Here is a 24,017-nt window from a genome sequence, read left to right on the forward strand (position 1 = left end):
GTCTAAAGATAGCTTCTGCCCCTAATTGGATTGGGGTCCTTTCCATCTTCCTTTTAAACTCAGAACAAGAACCTTGTGAGCCCCAGGAACTGAATGCCCCTCCCCATAACTTCACACCGAGTAACAGCAGCTCTGCGTTGCTCTGCTGGTGTGCATGGCTTACCCAATGCTCAGCTGTCTTTACCATTCTAAGGCTTTACAAAGCTCACTTACCATAATTAAATGTCCTGTCAGTCATTGAAATGTGAACCTTAGAAATAAGTGTTCAGAATATTGCTATATGTAAGATAATCATAAACTTGAGAAAAAGCCAACAAATAAAAATAAATTAAAAAATCAAGGATTCTGTAATTTAATTGCTTTGAAATATCTAAGTTTCATTTTGCTCAGAAAATGCAATTACAAGCTAAAAAAAAATCTACTTATGGATGTTGGCAAGTTTCCCAAGAATAAAGTTTACCTAAAAAAAAAAAAAAAAAACCATACTGTCTACCAGGAGAGATATTTTTGAATCGACACTCTGGATGGTGAGAGGAAGGCTTTAGTGAGTCAAGCAGTAAGTAATACTGAAGAATGTGAGCAGACAAAAGGATTAATGGAGTAACAGGGCAAAGTTATTAACCTGGTTCCCAGACAATCTTCAGAACTGCATCTAGTCCCCTTCAAATAGGACATGTGTCCTCCCACATTGTAAGCTTACCGGGCCTGGTGACGTCTTCCCACTTTGTCTCCTGGAACTGGGCGTCTGGGATGATGGACTTCTTGGGGATGAATTTTCTGCCTTGCGTTTGGCTGCTATGGCCAACAACCAGTTCTTATTCTCTGGGGAGCTATTCTCTTTGCCCACCATCTCAGATCCTTCTCCACAAGGTCTCAAAGGAAGAGGCAGTGGTCCACAGCCTTCAGAAGCATAAGGACTGACAGGAGAAGGAGGTTCTGAGATGCTTGTGCCAGCACCTTCAGTCTTGCTTGATTTGGTTGGACCCTCGGAGTCTTGGCTAAGGACTTCCTGGGTGCCGGAAAGGCAGCACAGATCCAAATGAAGACTTTCCACTTGGCCGTCAAGCTCAGTGACACAGTTGCAACTCTTCACACACTTTTGTTTCACACTCTCCAGACAGCTTGAGTCGAGACGCCTCTTCACTCTATTTCTAGATTCAGAGCAAGCATCTGCCTGTGATGACTTCTGGCTCACAGGAATAAGAGCTTTTCTTGGAGACGAGATCTTTGTCTCAGAAGCAGGTGGAGTGACAGGTGGTGATGAGGAAGGTGTTCGGGTCACCCAGTTTCTAAGCGACATCTTGAAAGATGAGAGTGGCTTGGGAGACACAGAAGAGACGGAGCCTCTTCTGCTGACTGGAGAACGGGTCGTGGCAGGAGTGGTTTTGACTGAGAATGTGGGGGTACTTGAAGGAAGAGGGAGGTCTCCTGCACAGCTTGGAGTACAAGCTGCTGATGAAGGAGAGGAGATGGATGGACTGCTCTTGGCTCTGGGAGCTTTGGCAGGAGTACTCTGGCTACTTGGTACCGTTACTGAAAATGAAGAAGAGCATGAAAATCAGAAAGAATGATGTAATAAAGTCCTTGATATTTTTCTTGAAATCAAGGGGCATATCTAACATCATCATCTAAGGGTTGGTTTGTCAGTAAATAGATAGCTAAAATCATTCCATTTCTACCATTCCCCCCCTAGCACTTTTCCTCTTCCGTGTCTAACTGCCAGTTTCCTAAGCCCCTGATGTAAAACATATACTTGGCAAAGCCTGGGAAAGATAAAACTTCTAAAGCACAAGTAAACCCCCCACAGTCTCCACGTGCGGATGACACAAAGCACACCACAAACTGGCTATAAAAACGAGATCAAAAGGCACATGGTGTTTCACCATACGGTTGTACTTTTTATCCTATGAATTTGGGGATAAATGTGACATTGTAACATACGCACATATTGTAAAATGATTAAATAGATTTATGATATAATCTATCACCTCATAATAAGATTAATATTTAAAAATTTTCCATGTTCCTACTTGTATGCACACAAAACTTTATAACCTTCAAATAATACCTCCCACTTGTTGATCTGCCCTCCTTTTTTCGAGACAGGGTTTCTCTGTATAGCCCTGGCTGTCCTGGAACTCAGAAATCCTCCTGCCTGCCTCGCAAGTGCTGGGATTAAAGGTGTGCACCACCACACAATCAGTTCTCCTTTTAAAAAAAAAAAAAGAAAAAGAAAAAGAAAAAAAGAGCCATATCTTGCAGCTTACTAGAGCTTGTAACTCCTACACTAGGGAATCTGATACTTCTTGTCTGCACAGGCAACTGCACTCAGGGGACATATACTCACATACATACAATAAAATAATTCTTTAAAACAAAACAAGGGGGCTGGAGAGATGGCTCAGCGGGTAAGAGCACAGACTGCTCTTCCAAAGGTCCTGAGTTCAAATCCCAGCAACCACATGGTGGCTCAAAACCATCCGTAATGAGATCTGACTCTCTCTTCTGGGGTGTCTGAAGACAGTAACAGTGTATTTACATATAATTAGTAAGTAAAAAACTTTTGCCCGGCAGTGGTGGCACACGTCTTTAATCCCAGCACTTGGGAGGCAGAGGCAGATGGATTTCTGAGTTCAAGGCCAGCCTGGTCTACAGAATGAGTTCTAGGACAGCCAGGACTATACAGAGAAACCCTGCTTCAAAACAAAACAAAACAAAACAAAACAAAAAAACAAGACAAGTTTCTCATATCTTTATGGAGGAGGAAGAAAAGGAGGAATAGATGACAACAATGGCTTCTTCCTAACTCCAGTCTGGGTTCTACACAGACGAAATATGCAGTATTATTTCCTTTCTGTGCCTGGCTTTCTTAATAGCTGAACAATCCAGGTATGATGGAATATACCTAGATTCTCAGAACTTACAGGCTGAGGCAGAAGGATCATGAGTTAAAGGCCAGTTAGGGTTACACAGTAAAATCCTGTTTCAAAAAAAAATCTGATCCCTCCCTCCAATCTAAACTTCCTCACTACCATTTATACACAACTGTCTTTATTCTCTTGTGATCACAGTTAATGCTGATTCTGCTCCGTGGATGGTATGCATAACCTGCAGTGACTATGTGAGTGAGTGCAGGGGTCTCTTCCACATACTGAGGATTCCTCTGGATATGTACCCAAAAGTGTGATTGCTGGATCATATGGGAGCTCTATTTTTAATTTTTTTTTTGATTTTTAATATTTTTATTGCATATTTTCCTCAATTACATTTCCAATGCTATCCCTAAAGTCCCCCATAGCGCCCCCCACTTCCCTACCCACCCATTCCCATTCTTTTGGCCCTGGCATTCCCCTATATTGGGGCATATAAAGTTTGCAAGTCCAATGGGCCTCTCTTTCCAATGATGGCCGACTAGGCCATCTTTCGATACATATGCAGCTAGAGACAAGAGCTCCGGGGTTCTGGTTAGTACATCATGTTGTTCCAACAATAGGGTTGCAGATCCCTTTAGCTCCTTGGGTACTTTCTCTAGCTTCTCCATTGGGAGCCCTGTGATACATATTTTTAATTTTTTTAAAAAAGAAATTGCTGTCCCATTTTCCCAAAACAGTAGAAATAATTTATAGGAGTACTGATCGTATGCATCCTCACCCACACCTATTATCCTTTTTGTTAATTTGTTTTGGGACAGGGTTTACCATGTTCTCGACTGACCTTAAATTACATATTTCCTTAACCTTCTGGGACCACAGGGAGTTCAACACCAAGCCTTGTAACAGCTGAGGTGACTTGTGTCATTGTGGTCTGAATTTATATCTTCCTGTTGGCTAGTAGCATTTAACATTTTTTAACATGCTTTTTAAAAGGCCTTCTGACAAATGTTTACTATTATCATTTTGCTCATTTAAAATTTTCTAGCCTAAAACATTTTTAACATGAGATTCTATCTTTTACTTTTATCACCAACACGTCTCACGTGAATGCTGGTTCCACTGATAATTCTGGCAGTACACTAAGGAACAGATGCAATATAACCTTTAACATGCATCATAGCGCACTTTAACAGGAATGCAGGTTATTAGTGGTACCTTAGTCCTAATGAAGTGACACTGCTGCTCTTGTAAACCTTTGAAGGCCTCAGGTTCTCCAACGCAAATGCATAGACCCAGAACTTGGCACAATCACTCAGTACTTGCCTTGGGCTCAACCATTCACACGACTTACCTTGTCACATCTGTGAAGTGAAACATCTTATCCTTACAGAAGTGATCCCACTGAGGTTTATCAGCCTTCCTGCTTAGTTTACAAATGGCTACTAATTTTCACAAGTCGAAGAATGCCAAAGAACATTCAGAATTAAGTGCCTGCTCTTTGGAAAGCAAATCAAGCTTGTGGACGGGTCTGTGTCCTTACCCCACACATGACAAATATTTCCTGGGAATTCTTACAAAGCTTATGCTTCTGCCCTCATAAACTCCAACAGCCAATACTGAATTTTTCACTATTTTTTGAGCTTTCCAAATTAAATAACAAGAAAAAAAAATCACTGATTCATTCTCAGTCAGTCTTTTTGATAATTATTAAATTTCATTTACTTAAAAAGTAAATTTAATGGACTGATAGAAAATGTAATCTGAGAAGAAAAGATGGCTGGGGTAGGGAGTTAGGAGTACTGGCTGGTTTTCTAGGGTACCTAGATTCAGCTTCAAGTATCCACATCTGTTAACTTCAGTCCCAGAGGCTCCAACTCCCCTCTTCTGGCCTCTTCATATATACACGCAGGTAAAGTACTCATTAAAAAAAAAAAAACACAAAAAACAAAACGACCCCCCCCAAAAACCCCTATTTTTAAAAAAGACATGTAATAGATCTCTCTCAGCAAAAATAAAGTTTTACAGAGCCAATCTTAGTGTATTATTCTGTCCTCACTATTTCATCAGTCTTGTCTTGAATCAAAGTTCTTAGTGCTTAGACTTGTCTAAAGTGAGTTTGTTCTTCCAGTAAAGTCACAGCTGGCAACGTCACTGTCCTAAGCTGCTATGAAAAGGACGTTAGTCACGGGCATCACACATCTCCTCTGGCTTTGATTACGGTAACTGGCTATAGCAGGAATGAAGAAGGGGTCATTGGATGTACTGCTCAGTTCAGGTCGATAATCACGTCCTCCATTTAAACAACCCATATGTGTATTTGCACAGAAGTCCTGAAATACTACATGTCTAGCAACATACCAAGTTCCAATAAGGCTTTTGGGTAAAGAATAAATGGGATAAAGAATAGTTGTTATCAAGTTTTTGATACTCAAAAGCCACATGCTGCAAGTATCTAATAAAGGTTAACAGAAACACGATACTGGAGAGCAGAGGAGAGACTGGAAGATGGTTAAGAAATTGGGTAATTTCGGGGCTGGTGAGATGGCTCAGTGGGTAAGAGCACCCGACTGCTCTTCCGAAGGTCCAGAGTTCAAATCCCAGCAACCACATGGTGGCTCACAACCATCCGTAACGAGATCTGGCGCCCTCTTCTGGAGTGTCTGAAGACAGCTACAGTGTACTTACATATAATAAATAAATAAATAAATAAATCAAAAAAAAAAAAAAAAAAAAAGAAACAGGTTACTTTGTTAAAAAAAAAGAAATTGGGTAATTTCTTCTTTAGGATGTTATGATATGGGGTCAAAGAGAAGAGTTTGTGAACACTAAAGGTTAGCAAAACTTTGGTAAAATTAAAATTTTGTCTTTAAGTACTAACCTAGTTATAAAACCATGAAATCCTACAGCATAGAGTCCCAGCAGCACAAAGGAAGAGTCTTCTTCAATAACACCCCCATTTCATGTGTATGCTGTGCATGTCATCATTTACCATGATTAGTTATTAGCACATGCAAATATATGCAAATAGTTAAAAACCCAACCAAGCACTAAGGATCATGTTGTCCACACATACATATTGTGTCCTTGCTCTTCCTTTTCAATATAACTGGTTTTTAGGACCCAGCTGCTATGCCCCCTCTAACTGTGTCACGTCATTGCCTATTCACTTAAAGACCCACTATTTTCTATTTCACTTGAGAATGTCAGTCTTACAAACCATTTGTGACGTCTGATTACATGTGGCCAACTAAGCTACTGTTCTAAAGCCCTTTTCCTTTCTTTCTCTCTCTGGTGGTAGAGATCAAACACAGGGCTTTATGTAAACTGGACAAAGTAGACAAAAAGCTCTAGCACACATGGAGCTATATGCTTGTCCTGCAAACAAACCCCCACTCTAGAGTGCACTACTATTCAACCTGCAGCTTCTTTATATTCAAAGGATAGCCGCCATTTGGCCCCAACCCTTCAGCATACTACTTTAGGATCCTGCAACAGGACACTACTCACTGCTTCTCTCAACAGGCTGCACATTATCATACCCGTCTCAGTTTATGTGTATTTTTGGCCCCTTCCTTGCAAGGCAAAAATCGCTATGTTTCAATGATCCGGTAACACTAACCTCGTATTCATAGACTTTTTCCAAAACAGCTCCCCTTTCACAGAAGACATGGTTTCTCAAGCCCTTCACTAATATAGCCAGAACAAAGATTTGTAGTACAGTTATCATATAATTTTTGCACCTGCTTCCTAAGCTTGATAGTGAGACCAGAGGAAGGAGATGAGGACTTTGTGTTTAGTAAGAATTATTGAACAATGTGAAACTTCATGGCTGTTAATGGTAAGGTGCCCTAAGAAACGGACAGTAATTATCCTGCTGTCTAATCAAATGACAACAAACACTTGAGCTTCAACAAGTCAGAGTTCTGTATCTTCGAAATTAGAATAATCAGCCTGTCATTTAATGCCCAGACCAGAGCATCTCAATCTTGGCTGTACAACAGACTTACCTAGAACTTTATCAAACTACAACAGTTGACCTCCACTCAAGACTTACAAACTCCTTGAGTGGCAAAGTATAATTAATAGAGCAGGTGCTGGCTGGAAAAGCAGGTCAAAGGAAGAGGGTTATACCTTGCAGTTAGTGTTAAGAAAGCCAGAAAACAGCATGCCTTTAATCCCATCACTTGGGAGGCAGAGACAGGCAGGCAGATCTCTGAGTTTGAGGCCAGCCTGGTCTACAGAGTGAGTTCCAGGACAGCCAGGGCTACACAGAGAAATCCTGTCTTGAAAACACCAAAAAAAAAAAAAAAAAAAGAAAGGCAGTATAGTTAATAGCAGACAATCTGTTATGGAAGTTGGCTTATAGTGTGCAAAGGCTGATGTGCTAGAGAGAAGGTCAGGCTAGCCTCAAACTCACTCTTCCTGAGTACTGGGATTAAAGGGATGTGTGTGCTGCCACACAGAGGCTTTGAAGATTTCGGTTATACACAAACTTCGTTTTCTGCTACTACTGCTTTCCTGCTGTCCCTCACTGCTTTAGTGCTAAGGACACTGAGGCAGAGGAGACATGCCAGTGCTCCCCTGCTGCAGCACCTTACCCTTGCCATGCTGTATCTGGAATAGTCTTCCAAATAGCCACACGGCTCACCAAGTACTTCACTTACTCAAGTCAATGAGGCCCCTCTATCATAGAAACATTTGACAGCAATTTCCATTCTTTTCTCTCACTTATGCTACTAAGCAGTTCCTGTTATTTCATGTGTTTATATCTGAGATTTGAGTCTTCTGGTCATTGCCAATCAAAACTAAGAGTACCTAGTACATGACAGTCCATAAATATGTGTTGGCTAAATATATTACTGTGCTTTCCATAGATAAACAGAGTTGTGATCTGGATAATTCTCTTCTAAGAAATGCCGAGGGCTAGAGAGATGGCTCAGCAGCTAAAAACACTGACTGCTTTCTCAGAGGTCCTGAGTTCAATTCCCAGCAACCACATGTTGACTCAAAACCATCTGTAACGGGATCCGGTGTGTCTGAAGACAGCAACAGTGTACTCACATACATAAAATAAATAAATCTTGAAGGGAAAAAAAAGCCAAAATGATGCTTTTCTTTAAAAATATTACAAAACAAGAGCAAACCTAGGCTCCCATAGTACACAGTAGGACTCAACTAACGAGAGAAAGAAACCACCACCACCACCAAAAATCCTTGGAGAATGCATGCTATCCTTACCGGGGCAGGCTTTCACTTCTTTTTTCTTCTGAGAGGTCCAACCCACTATGGAATGTTTATCACCTCCTGGTTTCTCCTCTAGGCCTCTATTCAAGCGCCAGATTTTTAGTGTATTATCATCAGAGCAGGTTGCAATCTAAGAACCAGGAAGAGAATGTGAATGAAGTCTCAAATAAAGTTTCATAACAAACAAACAAACAAACAAACAAAAGATGTTAGCTAAGGGCTCATGAGTAGCGACTAGTTTTCTCTGCTGTAACATAAAACAGATGACATCTGAAAGATCACCTACTTCTCTACCCCTTGTGTTTCAGAATCATTCTAGATTTCCAATGATACAAACGTTGGTTTCTTGCATGCACACGTATAGCAACGGAGAACAGAAAAGTGCATCAGACTCAATGGGAATGAAGTTAGAGTCGTCATGTGGGTGCTGGGAACTAAGTCTGGGTCCTCTGCAACAAGAGCAGAGGGCTCTCTCTCCAGCACGCCATTCTCTCCTCAGCCATTTATACTTACAGACTCATTTCTTTTTGCTCTCCAAAGAAGATGGGCAACTCACATCTCTAACTTTTTATGTAATGTTATGTATCTATGGTTTCCTTTTATGAAATGATCAATCAACACATATCAATTCTCTAAGTTTCTTCTAAATTCTGTATGCTTAATCTTATGGCTAAAGCAACGAGAACATTTCCCAGATGAGACATAGCTTGTGCCTCCAGCAGTCCACAACAAGTGCAAAAGAGCTGCTCTTCGAAGACTCAGAGATGCTCTTTCAGATAGGTAAAGGAGCAATCTGGAAAAACAAAAGTTCACTATTCTCAAAGAAGTTAAAAATAACCTTTGCCCCTTTAAAAATATCCGACCATTCCTGATCTTGGTCCCAAGCCTTTTATGGCAGAGAAAGCCCAGCCTGAAGAGCTAGAGGCAAATGGCCACTAATGCCAGAGCTGTTCCCCAGCATTTGTTTATACAATTTCTCTATTTCAGTCACTAAACAGAAAGGAAAAAAGAACACACGTTCTTTTAACTTGTGGCCCCCAAGAGACTGGCAACATTTTCCTTCCCTTACTGGGAGGCCAAAAGACACATATTTACTCAACAAAAAATGTTTGGAACTCCACAATTGCTCTATAGTGACAATAATTATATTTACGGACACCTGCTTCTTTACATTCTTTTATCTTATTTAAAAACCCTTTAAAGCGGGGCACAGTGGTGTATACCTGTAATCCAAGCACCTGTAAGGCTAGGGCAGGAAGACAGTGAGTTTGGAGCTCTGAGCTAGACAGCAGCAAAATATTCTCTCTCAAAACCAAAATTCTACAAAACATTTTTTTTTTTGGGTCCAAAGTATCATGATGAAATGGAAAAGCTGGAATTCAAACTACGGCTTCTATTCTAGAATTTAAGGCTTAAAAGACAAACTCAACTTCCCCAATTCTAAGCTTTTGAAAAAAATTACTTTAAGGAAGTTTTAAAAGGAGTGGTCACTCGATGAGTGTAGTTAATCTTGCTTGACATTTCTGAAGTTTTTTTTCCCATAGGAAATACAATAGTTGGAAATAGTTGGTATAATGAAATAAATAATTAAAAGTGGTTTAACTTAGTAAGTTCACAATGGGCTGACAACCCAAAAGCAAGGCATTTTATTAGGTATTACATAGTCTTAGAGAGGAAACGCCACGAGAATGGCTACTACAGTAACGAGTTTAAGAAAGGTCTGTCTGAACAAGGAACTGCTGTAAGTACATCAAAGCGTCATAATGAAGCCTGTTCTTGTGCATACTTGTAACAGCAAGACAAACAAACCCTAGGAAAAATCCACAGCAGTTCTGAAACTGCTAACAGGCTGCCAGTGCCATGGGTCTGCAAGATTAGAAAACTGAAGTCAAAACCAAGACAAGCAATAAAGCTTCCTGTATGTAAACACAGCTTTTACTTCTGGTCTTTTTACATTTTAAGCTGTGTGGCTACTAGTCTTCTGACCTGCTTTGTGTAGTTTAGCACAGGCCCTGTTAAAACTTGACAGTAACCACTTTGTCAGTTATGTGTGAAAAGTCACATCACTTTGTAGCAAATAGCCAGCTGTTACTGTTAATGTATGCTAGTAATATGTAAAAAGGGCAAAAACTAACTTTCAACTTATTGACTCTCTTCACATCTTCATTTACTGCTCTGAGCTGTGGAGAGGGTTTTATGTCTGTGTGAGTACTATGCATGGGCACACTGAGGCCAGAGGGAGGGTGGGTATGTCTCTCCTATAGCTCCTGAGACAGGACAGGGCTTCCCACTAAATCAGAAGTTCATGACCACTCCAGCTACGCAGACTAGCTGTCCATCAAGCTCCCGGAATGTTCTAATTCCCAATGACAAAATATAGGCACGTGCAACTACCCAGCTTTTAAAATTGATGGAGATTTGAACTCAGGTCCTTATGATTACACAGCAAGTGTTTTTACCCATGGAGCCATCCTCCAGCCACTTACTAGTTTTTCATCTTAGATTTGGTTTAAATATATTTTTTATTTTTATTTATTTATTTTTTTTGGTTTTGAGAGACAGGGTTTCTCTGTGTAGTCCTGGCTGTCCTGGCACTCACTTTGTAGACCAGGCTGGCCTCGAACTCAGAAATCCGCCTGCCTCTGCCTCCCGAGTGCTGGGATTAAAGGCGTGCGCCACCACGCCCGGCTTAAATATATTTTTTAAAATCTATATATTTTTAATTGCATGTGTCTCAAAGTTTAGCAGGTACACAACATGGAGGCCAGATGTGCTGGATCCCCCTGGAGCTGGAGTTATGGGCAGCTGGCTATGAGGCTCCTGATGTTGATGCTAGGAACCAAACTCAGGTCGACCTCTTAAAGAACAGTGTTTGCTCTTAACACCTCTCTAGACCTTCACTTCAGATTTTAAGATTTATCTTCAGTTCAAAATTTCATCTCCTATTTAAGAAAAGGAAGAGCTCAGTGGATTAGAAACGAAGCACATAGTGATTTTCCTATTGGTAAGAAAGGCCAGGAGAAAGTGTGTGCTGTGACTCACACAGGAAATCGCTCTGGATGCGTTTACATGTCTAAACATCAAAGTCTGGATCATTTGAAATAATCTGTGGGAAAACATGCAAATCTGGGATCTACTTTTTAAAATCAGTTATGAAGACTCATCTACAAACCTTGGTGAAGTCTGATGGACACCAGCACACAGACGTGACCTCTTGAGAATGACCCAGGAGCACAGTAGGAGGATGCCATGGCATGGAAACCTAGGCAAACCAGAGAGAGCAGTCAGAATGGTGCTTGCTCCTGCATAGAGGCCAGAGCCTCCCTCCCCGCCTCCGTCCTAGGCTTTAGGGTTGTTAGTAAAGCCCAACAGTCAGAGGTAAGACTCTGAGTTCAAACAGCAGCAGCTCTTATTTAAATTAAAATGCAGTTTTGGCACTGTCCCTCAGCCACTGAGCGCTGAAGTTCAGTTCCAGGTACTGCTCTTCAACCCAGTCCTGCTTTACACAGTAGTCACATCCAGATCCTCTATAGTCAGCCACCTCCAGGACCATGGGAATCCTGAAGGACCTGTAATGGGCAACGAGCCCTTTTAGGATACGAAAAAAGGTTTAATTTTTCTGTTTAAAGCAAGACACACTGACTATGACTAAAACCCCAAGCATCATCCTTTCATTTGGATAAACCTCCAATCTGAAGGAAGGGACATGAGCTACAATTTATATTTTTTCATTCAAACTTTTTCTTATTATTGGATACTTTCAGTGATAGGTAGTACTTGATAGCATTGTACAGTCAATTCTTTCCAAAGTTATCAATGTATTTTAAAGCACACAGGAACCCCAGCATATAGAGTACAAGCTTACTCTGTTACTAGTAGATGTGTTTGAAAAGCAAGGTGCATGGTGAACACATTCTCTATTTTCCTGAGGCTCTGAATCATGGATCATTTGCATGAAGGAGGCAACTTTGGAAAGAATACCTGTGACAATGACTAAGTCAGCTGAACAGAGTCTTCAGATTGTAGCTAAGATAACCGACACTGGTCTATAAGGTTATTCAACTCAATCATTACCACTCTTGTCTCTGCTATGAGACAAATGCACAATGATTAAAACCACACAAACAAAGAATATACTCTAATTTGCCTTGTTAAATTAAAAGTTAAATGTATTAACAGATACATAGATCATTCCTACAATGCTATAGACTATAAGTCATTCTTTCACAGAAAAAATACTCCTTATAAAGGACATTAAAGGATGGTTTCAGCCAGGAATTCTTCCTCTCTATTTGTGATGATCCTAGTCCATTAGGTTTCTCTTTACCCAAGACTCAAAAGCAGGGGAAATCTTCACACCTGTGCAAGCATCTCTGGTAAAACACTTCATATCATTCTAGGACCCTGTTCAGTCCTTAGTGTCTAAGTTAAGGTTTACCTAGGAGAACCTAACTACAGACACAAAATAGTAAACGTTTAAGAAAAACCAAGTGCCTGCCAACAGAAAGTACCCAGTTCTGAACTTTTCTACAGGCTTAAAGAAAAAAAGACCCCTATAAAAACTCATAGAGCGGGCTGGCAGGATGGCTCAGTGGGTAAGAGCACTGACTGCTCTTCCAAAGGTTCTGAGTTCAAATCCCAACAACCACATGGTGGCTCACAACCACCCATAATGAGATCTGACTCCCTCTTCTGGTTTGTCTGAAGCCAGCTACAGTGTACTTATATATAATAATATATAAATCTTTAAAAAATAAAAATAAACCATCATGTAAACATTTAAAAAAAAAAACTCATAGAGCAAGGAACCAGCATTAATAGCAGTAAAGTTAGCATTTATTCACTGAATTCATAAACCAGGTACTTTATATAGGATCAAGAAATAGGTAGAAGGTACTTTAAAAAAATGTGTAATTAAGTATCACATGACCTATCTTTTTTTTTTTTTTTTTTGGTTTTTCGAGACAGGGTTTCTCTGTGCAGTCCTGGCTGTCCTGGAACTCACTCTGTAGACCAGGCTGGCCTCGAACTCAGAAATCCACCTGCCTCTGACAGGCATGCACCACCACTGCCTGGCCTCACACGACCTATTCTTAAATGTACTAGGAGCAATAAAAATACGTTCCAGCAAAAACATACAAATGGTGACAGCAGAATTTTAATAACAGAGTAAAACAATCAAGTGGTAAGCAGATAAAAAGTATGTTTTGCCTATAAAATAGAACATTCTTTACCTTAGAAGTACTGAAGTAATGTGAAACTTGCCCAAACCCGGAGAACATAGTAAATGAAAGTCAGACACAAAATGCCATATTTTATGTGATATTATTTATATAAAATATCTCAAATAGGCAAACATCCATGGGGAAATCCGCCTGCCTCTGCCTCCCGAGTGCTGGGATTAAAGGCGTGTGCCACCACGCCTGGCTTGCTCAGGTCTATCTTACAGCACTTTAAGAGTACTTTAAACAGGATTAATTTTTCTCATGAATCTCAAATGGCTTTGAATTGATTTTTCCAATTAAGTTTAACATAAATTTATTATAAAAACCATTACTATAATTATTTGATTTCATGTCTTCCCTTTTGAGTAGGAAGGAAACTAATTTAAAGTTAGAACAAAACAAAACAGAAAACCATCTAAATACCATGGGGTAGTCAACAGAGAAACAGTCCTCTCACACACACTATTTTCTATAGAATGTTAAAAACACAAGGAATCACAGAGCTAAAATTCTGAGGGACCTCTTAAAGTAAATGACTCTCACCTTTAGACCTCAGACAGCACTTTGAGAACTTAAGCATACAGGGAAAAAAATCCATCAGCACTTTTCCTCAAAAAAAATCTCCTTACTATGGCCAATTGGAAACCAAGTCTGATCTTTATTTTGCCATGAGATCATTGACACATCCTAAAGTGTCAGCTCAGTGTCCTGCCAGTCAGCGGGAGAACGGCCATGCCAAATGCGTTTATTTATAGCCACTTCAATACTATTCAGTGGCTGTATCAGAAACAGGTGTGGGGGAAGAGAGTGGGACAAGGAGTAGGAAATTAAAAAGTGGAATGTTCAATGTTTGTCTTATTAGAATGTTGGGCCTTAGTATCAGAGTCCACAGATTTAGTCCATTTCCATTTAGGCCATTCTCTTTTGCCTGAAGATATAAACTCTTTTCTTTTGTTCTTTCATTATGCAAGAGCTTTAGTATAGATCCCCAGTGGTGGGGACACTCAGCATTCAAGGAATCCTGTTTAAACTCCTCCTTCCTTTAATAATGGAAAAGAGAAAATGAGCCATCTCACTGGGCAAATTCAAGTTTAGGAGCAGCAAGCTTGCCAAGATCTCAAATATCAGGGCCTGCACACTGAGCTATGTGAAGACAGGCAGAACATCCTGTCTGAACCATGCCATTCATTGGTGATGTGGAACCAAACCTGGGAATTTAGTAAGGGTCACCCATATATGTGGTGGTCACAAGATTTCTAATGGGCTAGAAACTCCAACAAATACTTAGTGCGCACCACCTCAATTCTCACTAACCAAATACAACATTTAAAAAGGGATCCCGTGGTAGAGAAATTTAAAGAATCAGCAAGAAAATGTTTATGTATATGTTTACATATATAATTATAATTAAATAATTTACCTAAATGGCTTAAAACAATGGTTGGCATATGTGTATTTTTGCTTGAATATTTTAATCTAGTATTTATGTATGGAATTGGCCATTTTATTATGTTATATGATACATCTAAATTTTCAGTTCCTGGTTTTCTTACAAGAAAGAAACCTCAAATGACAGACGTGTAGAATGAATGAAATTCTGTAACTAACTTGGGAGGTTAGAAAAATAAATTCAGTAAGACAGTGAGGGAAGAAACAAAATACAAAGAGCAAAACTTTGAAACTCAAAATTTGAAATGTAAGAGAAGCATTTGTATTAGTAATATAAGTAGACAGTATAAAACTCCAGGAAGAGTAAAGAAAGCAGGTAAGAGGCCTTCTGTAAGATGGGAGTCTCAGATATACACTAATTCATTGCAACTCCAATAGCAAAGATTCATGTTAAGGAACACAACCAACACAACTGCTTGGCCAGACTGGCATCCCTATCTGGTGACTACTGGGAGACTGTCACTAGACGATGTCCGTGGGGACCATGTCATTCTTGCAACTCCTTCTGCACTTCCCCCAGGACTTTTTTCTGTGGCAGAATCTTCCCTAATGAATAGAGATTTCAGGGGACCAATCACTGGGTGAGGAATAGGCAGGACTTGTAGAGTGGAAGAGGGGAAGCAGGAGAGGAAAGTTGGCCAGTAAGCTGGAGATGATGAGGCCAAACTGTAGCTGGGCTGGGCTGTGGGGTTGCCTCCCGTTTATCTGATGGGATCTGCTACTTGAGGATGTAACTTAGAATGGCTCACTAATTAGGAGTCTAGATGCTGAGTTACCTGTTGATTCTGAACTAAGTTTGTGTGGTGTTTTCCTTCATGTGGCAACTCAACTGGGTTCCAGAGAGAAAGGTACAGTGGCAAAGCGTGGATTTGCAAGAAGCACACCTCAAAAGGCTGTGGGAATTTGGAAGCGTGGGGCTGTCATGGTAGCGACCCACAAGTGGGAACTTGGCGAGCTGGGTGGAGCGATTTCAGAACTCTGAGTCAGAGAACCATGAGATGGTACTTTTTTTTAATATCTTTCCACTAACATCATTTAAGTTTCTTGGCTTATGGCAGTTGCTTTAGAATATGGGTATGTAAAAATATGGATTTTAAGAAGCATATATTCACTTACTAAACAGTAATGGAGAATCTATAAAATAAGGAAATATTAAACAATGCTATTAATTGTATTAAAATACCTGTTAATACCCTGAAGGCTAGATATTGCTATAAGAAAAAAATAAGGAAAAATTATAGCAACAGTTGTGAGCAACTGTTTACATGAAACTGACAGATACCTAAGGAAGAGTCTGATAATATGGAACAGAAGGGGCAGTGTACGTAATTTCCAAGAAGCAACAGCATCGGAGGTTCTGACCACTTTAAGAATTCTCCATCTCCTGACAACTTGTCCAGCAGGACTCCTACAGAATGCCCCACCCCTGGCAACTTTTCTTTTTGGTCCATGGCATTCATTATTTATAAAAGGAAGTGCCCAGCAAAGTGACCTTGTAAACATTTGATGTAAAAAGTAAGTAGTGTGTGCTTGTGCTATACAAACCTCACACTAGATCACAGCTTTCTATTTGTGTAGGGATGTAACAACTCACCTTCCAAATGTAGGCAGCTTCATCACTTGAACCACTGATTAAAAACTGGTCATCCGGACTAAGACTTGATTTTACATAAAAGGTAGAGTTCTGGTGTCCATTGAAGACAGCCACTGCCAGGGAGAAAAACCGAATTACTTGGCTACTATCATTTCCAGTATTCCAATGAATGCACACACAAAACATACAAGTGTTATTACTGTCTCAACTTATGTTACCAAGTGCCAAGACAGAACAAAATAAAACATAGATTAAAAATAAGGTTTGTATTCGTAACTGAACATAACATAAACTTGCTATGGAATTGACCAAATGTCATATGACAATGTCATGAAAAAGAATGCAGGATGCCTAATCCTATCTTATCCTATAGGACTTTCTCCACTGATCTTACCACCGAGACTGTGAGCTTCGAGGGTATGTCTCACTTTTTCTAGACTGTAGTACTTTAAACAGAATAAAGCCTCAAATATTTGTTGCATGAAAAAGGTAGAAATAAGTGGAAAGAATCATTTGAATTCTGGCTGACATGCCGAAATTTATTATTTTTATTTTTATTATTATTACTATTGGCATTTTAAGACAGGATTTCTCTGTGTAGCCCTGGATGTCCTGGAACTCAGAGATACACCTGGATTTTTTTTTTTTTTAAATCTAACTCTTTAACAGGCTGAGTGATAGATGGACCCAGAGGGGCATAATATATGCTCATCTGTAAACTGCTTCATCAGGGTTAGGTTTCTTACTAGATAATCCATACTATTTAAAAAACACACTGGGAGAAAAAAATACTTTGTATTTATACCTTTCAAATAAAAATAAGACCAAAAATTGGTTCTAGAGTTAAGAGCATTGACTGTTTTTCTAGAGGCCCCGGGTTCAATTCCCAGCACCTACACTATGGCTCAATAATAGCCTTTAACTGTACACACAGATACAACACTCAACAACAACAAAACCCCTCCCTCACTATGATAAAGACCTGCAAAATAGAAGTTCCTTCATTCTGAGCACTGCTTCAAAGCTATTTATCTTTTGCATTGAACTATGAACAGAAAATTATAAATTGAATTTCCTACTAACCATATTTTGTTTTGTTTTGTTTTTCAAGACAGAGTTTCTCTGTGTAGTCTTGGCTGTCCTGCACTCTGTAGACCAGACTGGCCTTGAACTCAAAAGATTTGCCTGCCTCTGCTTATCAAGGGCTGGGATTAAAGGTGTGGGCAACCTTCACCTGAGACTAATCTGTTTTTATTGCTTTTTGCTGGTCTAGGAAAAGCTGGTATAAAGCACATTGCAAATGTTTCAGATATGGCAAAAAGTCTAAACCCAATGGCGGCTTTCATTATAATTAACTCTGATTTGCTGTTGTTCTGAGGCAGCTTTAGATGGCCTTGAACTCCTGACCCTCCTGCCTCAGTCTCCCAAACACTGAGATTTTAAGCATGTGGTATTATGCATGGCTTCAACTTAATTTTTCTATGCTAAACTGAGCATGGGATGTAATTATTAGTACATTACAATACCGTGAATTGAAAACAAAAATCACAAGCATGAAGTCCTTGTCCTTTCCAGAGTCGTGGAAAGGCAAGTCATCACCAGGCAGCGTTTACACACACATTTAACTCTCATTTGTTTTGACACGACACAAGGTCTCTTTATCATGTAGTCCTGGCTGTCCTTAAACTCAGAGATCCACCTATCTCTGTACCTGAGTGCTAGGACTAAGCATGTATCAACACACCTAGCTAGCATTCTAAAAAACAAACCCATCCACAAGAACTATTTTAAAATTGCAGAAAAGCAAACTAAACTCAAGACTCTTTGGTACTACATTATAGGGAAGTATACATAAAATAGTATACTCTTAATAATGAACCAGGATTAGATTACATCTTGTATGTGTGTCCTGTGAGCCATATATACACCATGTGGAGGCCAGAGGTCAAAGATACCAGGTGTCTTTTCCATCACCAACCTCTTTCACTGAACCTGAAGCTCACCAATTCTACAAGACTAGCTCTGGTCATAAGCCCCAGGAGTCTCCCAGAGCTTCCCCAGCAGAGATTACACATGGGTGCTAGTGATCTAAATTAAACTCAGGTCCTCATGTCTGTGTGGCAAGTACTTTACCAACTAAGCCATCTTCCCAGGCCATAAAGTATTCTTCTTCTTTCCTTTCTTTTTATGGTTTTACTGGGGATTGAACCTACATCACCAGACAGGTACAAGAGCTAGATTTCCCAGCTGATTTTGTCTTTTGAAGAGAGATTTGAACAGTCATATCATTAACAAAAGAGAATTTGAATAACAACTTACCCGGAGAAGTCTTTAAGCCAGTCATATTGAACATATAGATGTTGTCATCTGTGCAGTTAGCAAATAAAGTAGAGCCAGTAGAGTCTAAAACCAAACTCGAGTATCCTGAGAGAAGTTAATAATAGACTGTCAGTGAGGTTAAAGTGTGGGGCCAAAAGCAGTCCATGCCATAAGATAATTGTTTCAAAAATATAAAGAAATCAAAACTATATTAAGATTTTTATCTTGACATCCATATCCTTAACTGTTTCTCAAGTTTTTGCTGAAATTAGCCTTATATTAACACTTTAATACTTTTTGGTTTCTAAGGAAAATTCATTGCATCCCAAATTCTACAAAGGCTTACCTAGTTTTCGAGTGCTGGTACCTGGGTACAGGAAAGACTTGGATGCTATGGGTTCTTGTCGATAAGCAGTGTAATTCTTGCGTAAATCCCATACTTTGATTATTCTAAAAATCAAAACAAATACTTCATAAGCCATCTAGACCAGTGGTTCTCAACCTTCTTAATGCTATGGCCCTTTAATACAATTCCACATGTTGTGGTGACCCCAACCATAGAATTATTTCCATGGCTACTTCACAGCTGTACTCTTGCTACTGTTACAAATCATAAACACCTGACACGCAGGCGGTTTTATGCGACCCTGGGAAAGGGGTGGTCTGACTCTAGTCTACACCTATCCTAACAATGTTACTTACATGCGTATGAAGTGACTTTTAATCGATGTCCTCCGGCACACTGCCAGGTACACTGAGGACAACTCCCTGGAATCCAATCAATTTAACTATTTCATATAATTGTTTCCAGTGTCAAGCTTATAGCTCGTGCAAAGGGAAACAGATGTGACGTGACCCAGTGATGAGTCACTGACACTCATCCCAGGGCAGCGGGAAAAGGAAGCTGGAGGTCACATGTCGACAGTCACTGCTCCATTGTTCTTCTAGAAAAAAACCCTTCCTAACCTCTAAGACCGCATATATCCCCAGAAACACAGGGTGTACACCCCATGCTTTATTTCTATACATAACTCCTTAACTAAACACATTTTCCTGTGAAAGAGGAAAACCGCTTTCATTTTTCCTATTGGGGTAATTGTCTTGCTCTTTACTTTTACTTTGTGGGTTTTCTAGAACTACACATTTACCATAAAATAAGTACCTTTAGTAAGACATTTTTAAAATTAAAAACTTGAATACAGAATTGTATTTCTAATTGGAAATAGGCAAAGATGTACATGTAAAGAGTCCCTGCGTATAAACAATCTATGTTTACAGCGCTCTGTAGAGAAAAGGACAAATGAACAGCACTGCAGACTCATTTGGCCATCAGTATTTAGATCAATTGTAGATAACATGTACATAGAAGTACGTTGGCCTTAACTTTACCGTTTATATCCCAAGCAAGCTACCCACCCTGCAGTAGGGTACTGCTATGTGCCAGAGGCAATGTGCACATGTATTATCTCAATTTTTATGATCCAGTGTGACCTGTAAACTTCTTCCCAGCTCCAGGCACATACATAATAACCTCTTCAATGGGATTAGGTACTACCATAGCTCACAAAGGCAGTGGGGTAAAAAGCAGAAGAAATAGTCTTTTACCCATCCACGGCTCCTGCTGAGACTAATGTATTCTCATCCTGAAAGAGGACCACAGTAACACTCTGCTGGGAATCCTAATAGCACAAGAAAGAAAAAAGGAAATTCTGTTTTGGGCATCGGAGCTTCACCAGGGTATTTCACAAAGTACTTAAAACGAGCTTTTCTGAAGCTGCTGTGAGACTGTCTCCTAAAAGTGTCAAGAAGCTCCTAATAATATCCTAACAATATGGCTGCCTAGACAAGACCCAAAGCAGTACACTAACAGACAAGCTAACGTGGAAGAGGGAACCTCCCAGGGTCCCACATACAGACAAACAACTACAAGCAATGAAGGAATGCTGACAGCAGGAGACACAGTATTCTCCAGCTATTCCATACCATGGGCTCAGCCCTGAAGTCATAGATTCTAAATAATAAATAACCACAACATGTTATATTTATATATTTAGGCATGTGTGTATGCAATAATAACAGAGAAGCCATGATTTTGAGATCAGGGAGAGGTAGAAGGCAAGAGTAAAGGGAAAGGGGAAAAGAATATATGTTATATTTTTTAAATTTATTAAAACAAAGGCAGGGCATGGTGGTGCATTCCTTTAGACTTAGCTAGTGGGAGGAGAGGCAGGTAAATCTCTCGTGAGTTCAAGCCCAGCCTGGTTTACATAGTAAGTTCCAGGTCAACTAGGCTATTTAGAGATCCTGTCTCAAACCAAACCAAACCAACAAAACCACATTTAAAAATTCCCCTAGTTGGATAGTATGACACCTGTTGCCAAGCCTGAAGAATAATCCACATGGTAGGAGAGAACTGGGTTCCTATAAGTTGTCTTTGATCTCTCCATGCATGCCATGTGTGTAACATGGGCACACATGTGGCGGTCAGAGGACAACCTGCCCGAGTAAAAATTCTTTCCTTCCATTGTGTGGGTTCCAGGAATCAACTTCAGGGTATCAGGAATGATAGAAAAAGCTCCTTTACTCACTGAGCCATGTTGCTGGTCCCTTAATCTTTTCCCAGTAATTCTAGATGTTACTAAGAAAACAGCCTAAACATTACTATCATGTACGTTAACATGAACTTAGTCAGCAGGACAGTTAGGAAGATAAAAATGCACTTGCTGTGCAAGCTTGGCAGCCTGAGTTTGATCACAAGAGACCATGGTGGAGAAAAATGACTTCTAAAGGTTGTCCTCTGATTTTCACACCATGCACACCAACACGAGCACACCGCACATAATAGGAATAAACCGGTCACTGAAGGATGACTTGTCCACCAAGTCTGCTCAAAGCTCCCTATAACATAGGAAATCAATTTTCCCTGTGTCTCATTCACCAGAAAATGCTGCTGTATGCTCGTTACACGTGCAGAAAAGAACTTTATCTCCTAAATGCTTCTCCCTCAGAAGTTCTCTTGGAATTCAATGAAATTTGACATTTTAATGTCATCTGGTCCCCACACACAGAGTATGGATTGAAGAATGCACTGTTCAGTCACAATAGTTTAGCAGTTACACTGCCCCCTAAATATTTATTCAGACCTCACATATAGGAATATCAGAAAACTGCATTAATGAGATTAATGGAAAGAGGATGTACTATGGTCACGTTTGGAGCTTTTGTCTACTACACATATGACTACAGCAGCACAACCACACACATGGGTGGTAAACTGCAGCAGGGTCAGGGCTGCTGATGGGCTGGGGGTCTTATAAGCTGAACTTGACTTCCCACATGCCCGATGATGCCTTCAATGATGTAAGTTGCATCTACTCACTTTCCACAGCATAACAATTCCCCACCCCAACGCCACCAGCTACCGAGTGACTCACTGGGCTATATCCAGGAAAGGAGGAAGGAACACCCCCAGAGCTGCTGGCCATCCTCAAAAGGTTGGGAAAGAGATCAGACTGATACTCTAGAGGGAGCAAGAAGCCAGGAGAGACTAAAACAAGGCATCATGCATACCCGAGGATGGGTTCTGGGGTGTGTGGCTTAAACAATCTTAGGAAGTAGCCTACTTTTTATTTCTGAATGCTCCCATCTTTCTACAAGATCAAAGGGAACAGTTATTCTCTTCTGCTGAGATAAAACTTTTTGCAAGTGTGAATTTATTCACTTTCGTTTGCTTAAGAATGTGAACCCACATTCTTGAAGACTGAAAAAAGATTTTGCAGTTAAGATGCTTGTTTAAAGTAGCTAGCGATGATGACTCAGTTGTTTTGTTTTCTTTAACTATTGTTTTAAAGCAGTGGCTCTCAACCTTGCTAATGTTGCAACCCTTTAATACCGTTCTCCTCATGTCATGGAAACCTTTACCCTTTAAAGTTGTCATTGTTAACTTTATAACTGTAGTTTTGCTGTTATGAATTGTAAATATCTGATACACAGGCTATCTGATGTGACCCTCAAGGGAGTTGGGACCCACAGGTTGAGAACTACCTTAAAAGGTTTAAAGGCTGGATCTGTGTTTATTCTACATCAAATTACTGTGCCCCAAACACCAGGGTGCCCTTAATCTTCTGAATATATTTCTATCACTCAAAGTGACTTGTTTCTTTTCTCCATATGACTCTGAGATCTTGGTGCTTATCTGTAGCATGTAGGACTAGCAGCAGGCCTGCCAGTCAGTGTAGTCCCTGTTTAACAGTCTTTGCTTAAGCATTTGATGACTGAGAGTGCTTTGATGTTTCTCTAAAAAAATTTACAAGTCATAAATACAGAAGAGCAACGTACCAGATCTAGCAAGCACCCCCCAAAATTTAATACTAAAGGTGTATGAATTTTGTCACTATGTTTACAGTAAGGTGACTAAAACATCTGGAAGAAAGTAACTAAAACTCCATTCATCTTTATATTTCCTATTTTCATTAAGAAATAACACAAACTACATTTGCACCTTTTATAACAAATGCATATATGCCAGAAAGCTGAATCTTTACCATGTTCCCTATTCCCACTGGAGTTTGAGAACCATCGCAGCGGTGCTAAGTAAACTATAAACAGTTAATAACAAAGAAATTAAGAGTTAAATCCATCTTTTTGCCTAACAAATTCCTTAAAGAGAGATTTGATTCTCCCTACTGTTAAGAGCCACTCATGTCATGAATGGTGGCTCATGAATAGTCTATAGTCCTAACACTTGGTAGGCCAAGGTAGGAAGATCATGTATTCCAGGCCAGCCTAAGCACACACAGAGATCTTGCCTTAAAAGCAAGCAATTACAATAACAACTGCTTATTCACACATATACTTCTCTAAAACCTTACCACAGAAGGAGCAAGTCCTTTTGAATTTTGTTTCTTCTTGGGCTTTGAAGGGGTTTGCTTGTCTGCAGTATTGTGAGCTCCACTGATTTGATTCACTTGTCTATAAAATCCATCTGAAAGGTTCCAAAGATTTTAATGTTTTCTGATTTCAAGCTGAAAGCAATATTTAATCATTTCTATAGAACCTCAAATTTTGTGATTTTTGACTAACTAGTATAAAAACAAAACCGAAAAATCCCGAAGAGACTCAGTAGAGGTAAAGACACGTGTCACCAAGCCTGATGACCTGAATTTGATTCCCTGATCACATTTCAAAAGGGAAAATGGATCCACATGCGCTGTGGTTGTGCATACACACAATAAATGAAAAAGCAAACAAAATGTAACAAAACAAAAAGCCAAAATCCCAAAGAGCCCATGGTGAGTTTAATTACACAAAGAA

At 39.8% G+C, this 24,017-nt stretch overlaps 1 protein-coding gene across 3 annotated transcripts in view; it reads right to left on the reverse strand.

Annotated features, from left to right (window-relative positions):
• Dtl (denticleless E3 ubiquitin protein ligase adapter) overlaps positions 1–24,017 on the reverse strand; it is a 40,598-nt gene that overhangs the window by 2,685 nt on the left and 13,896 nt on the right. For all 3 annotated transcript variants that reach the window (XM_021170545.3, XM_085843897.1, XM_085843905.1), the window contains exons 7-14: positions 23,576–23,688; positions 20,310–20,383; positions 19,051–19,154; positions 18,705–18,809; positions 16,386–16,498; positions 11,290–11,379; positions 8,112–8,247; positions 701–1,533 (exon numbers count right to left, since the gene is read on the reverse strand). In XM_021170545.3, the coding sequence (XP_021026204.1) occupies positions 701–1,533; positions 8,112–8,247; positions 11,290–11,379; positions 16,386–16,498; positions 18,705–18,809; positions 19,051–19,154; positions 20,310–20,383; positions 23,576–23,688 (1,568 nt within the window). The remainder of the gene's footprint in view (positions 1–700; positions 1,534–8,111; positions 8,248–11,289; positions 11,380–16,385; positions 16,499–18,704; positions 18,810–19,050; positions 19,155–20,309; positions 20,384–23,575; positions 23,689–24,017) is intronic.

The sequence above is a fragment of the Mus caroli genome, unplaced genomic scaffold (assembly GCF_978045245.1).
Source record: "Mus caroli unplaced genomic scaffold, Mus_caroli_1 scaffold_1, whole genome shotgun sequence".
NCBI lineage: Eukaryota > Metazoa > Chordata > Mammalia > Rodentia > Muridae > Mus > Mus caroli.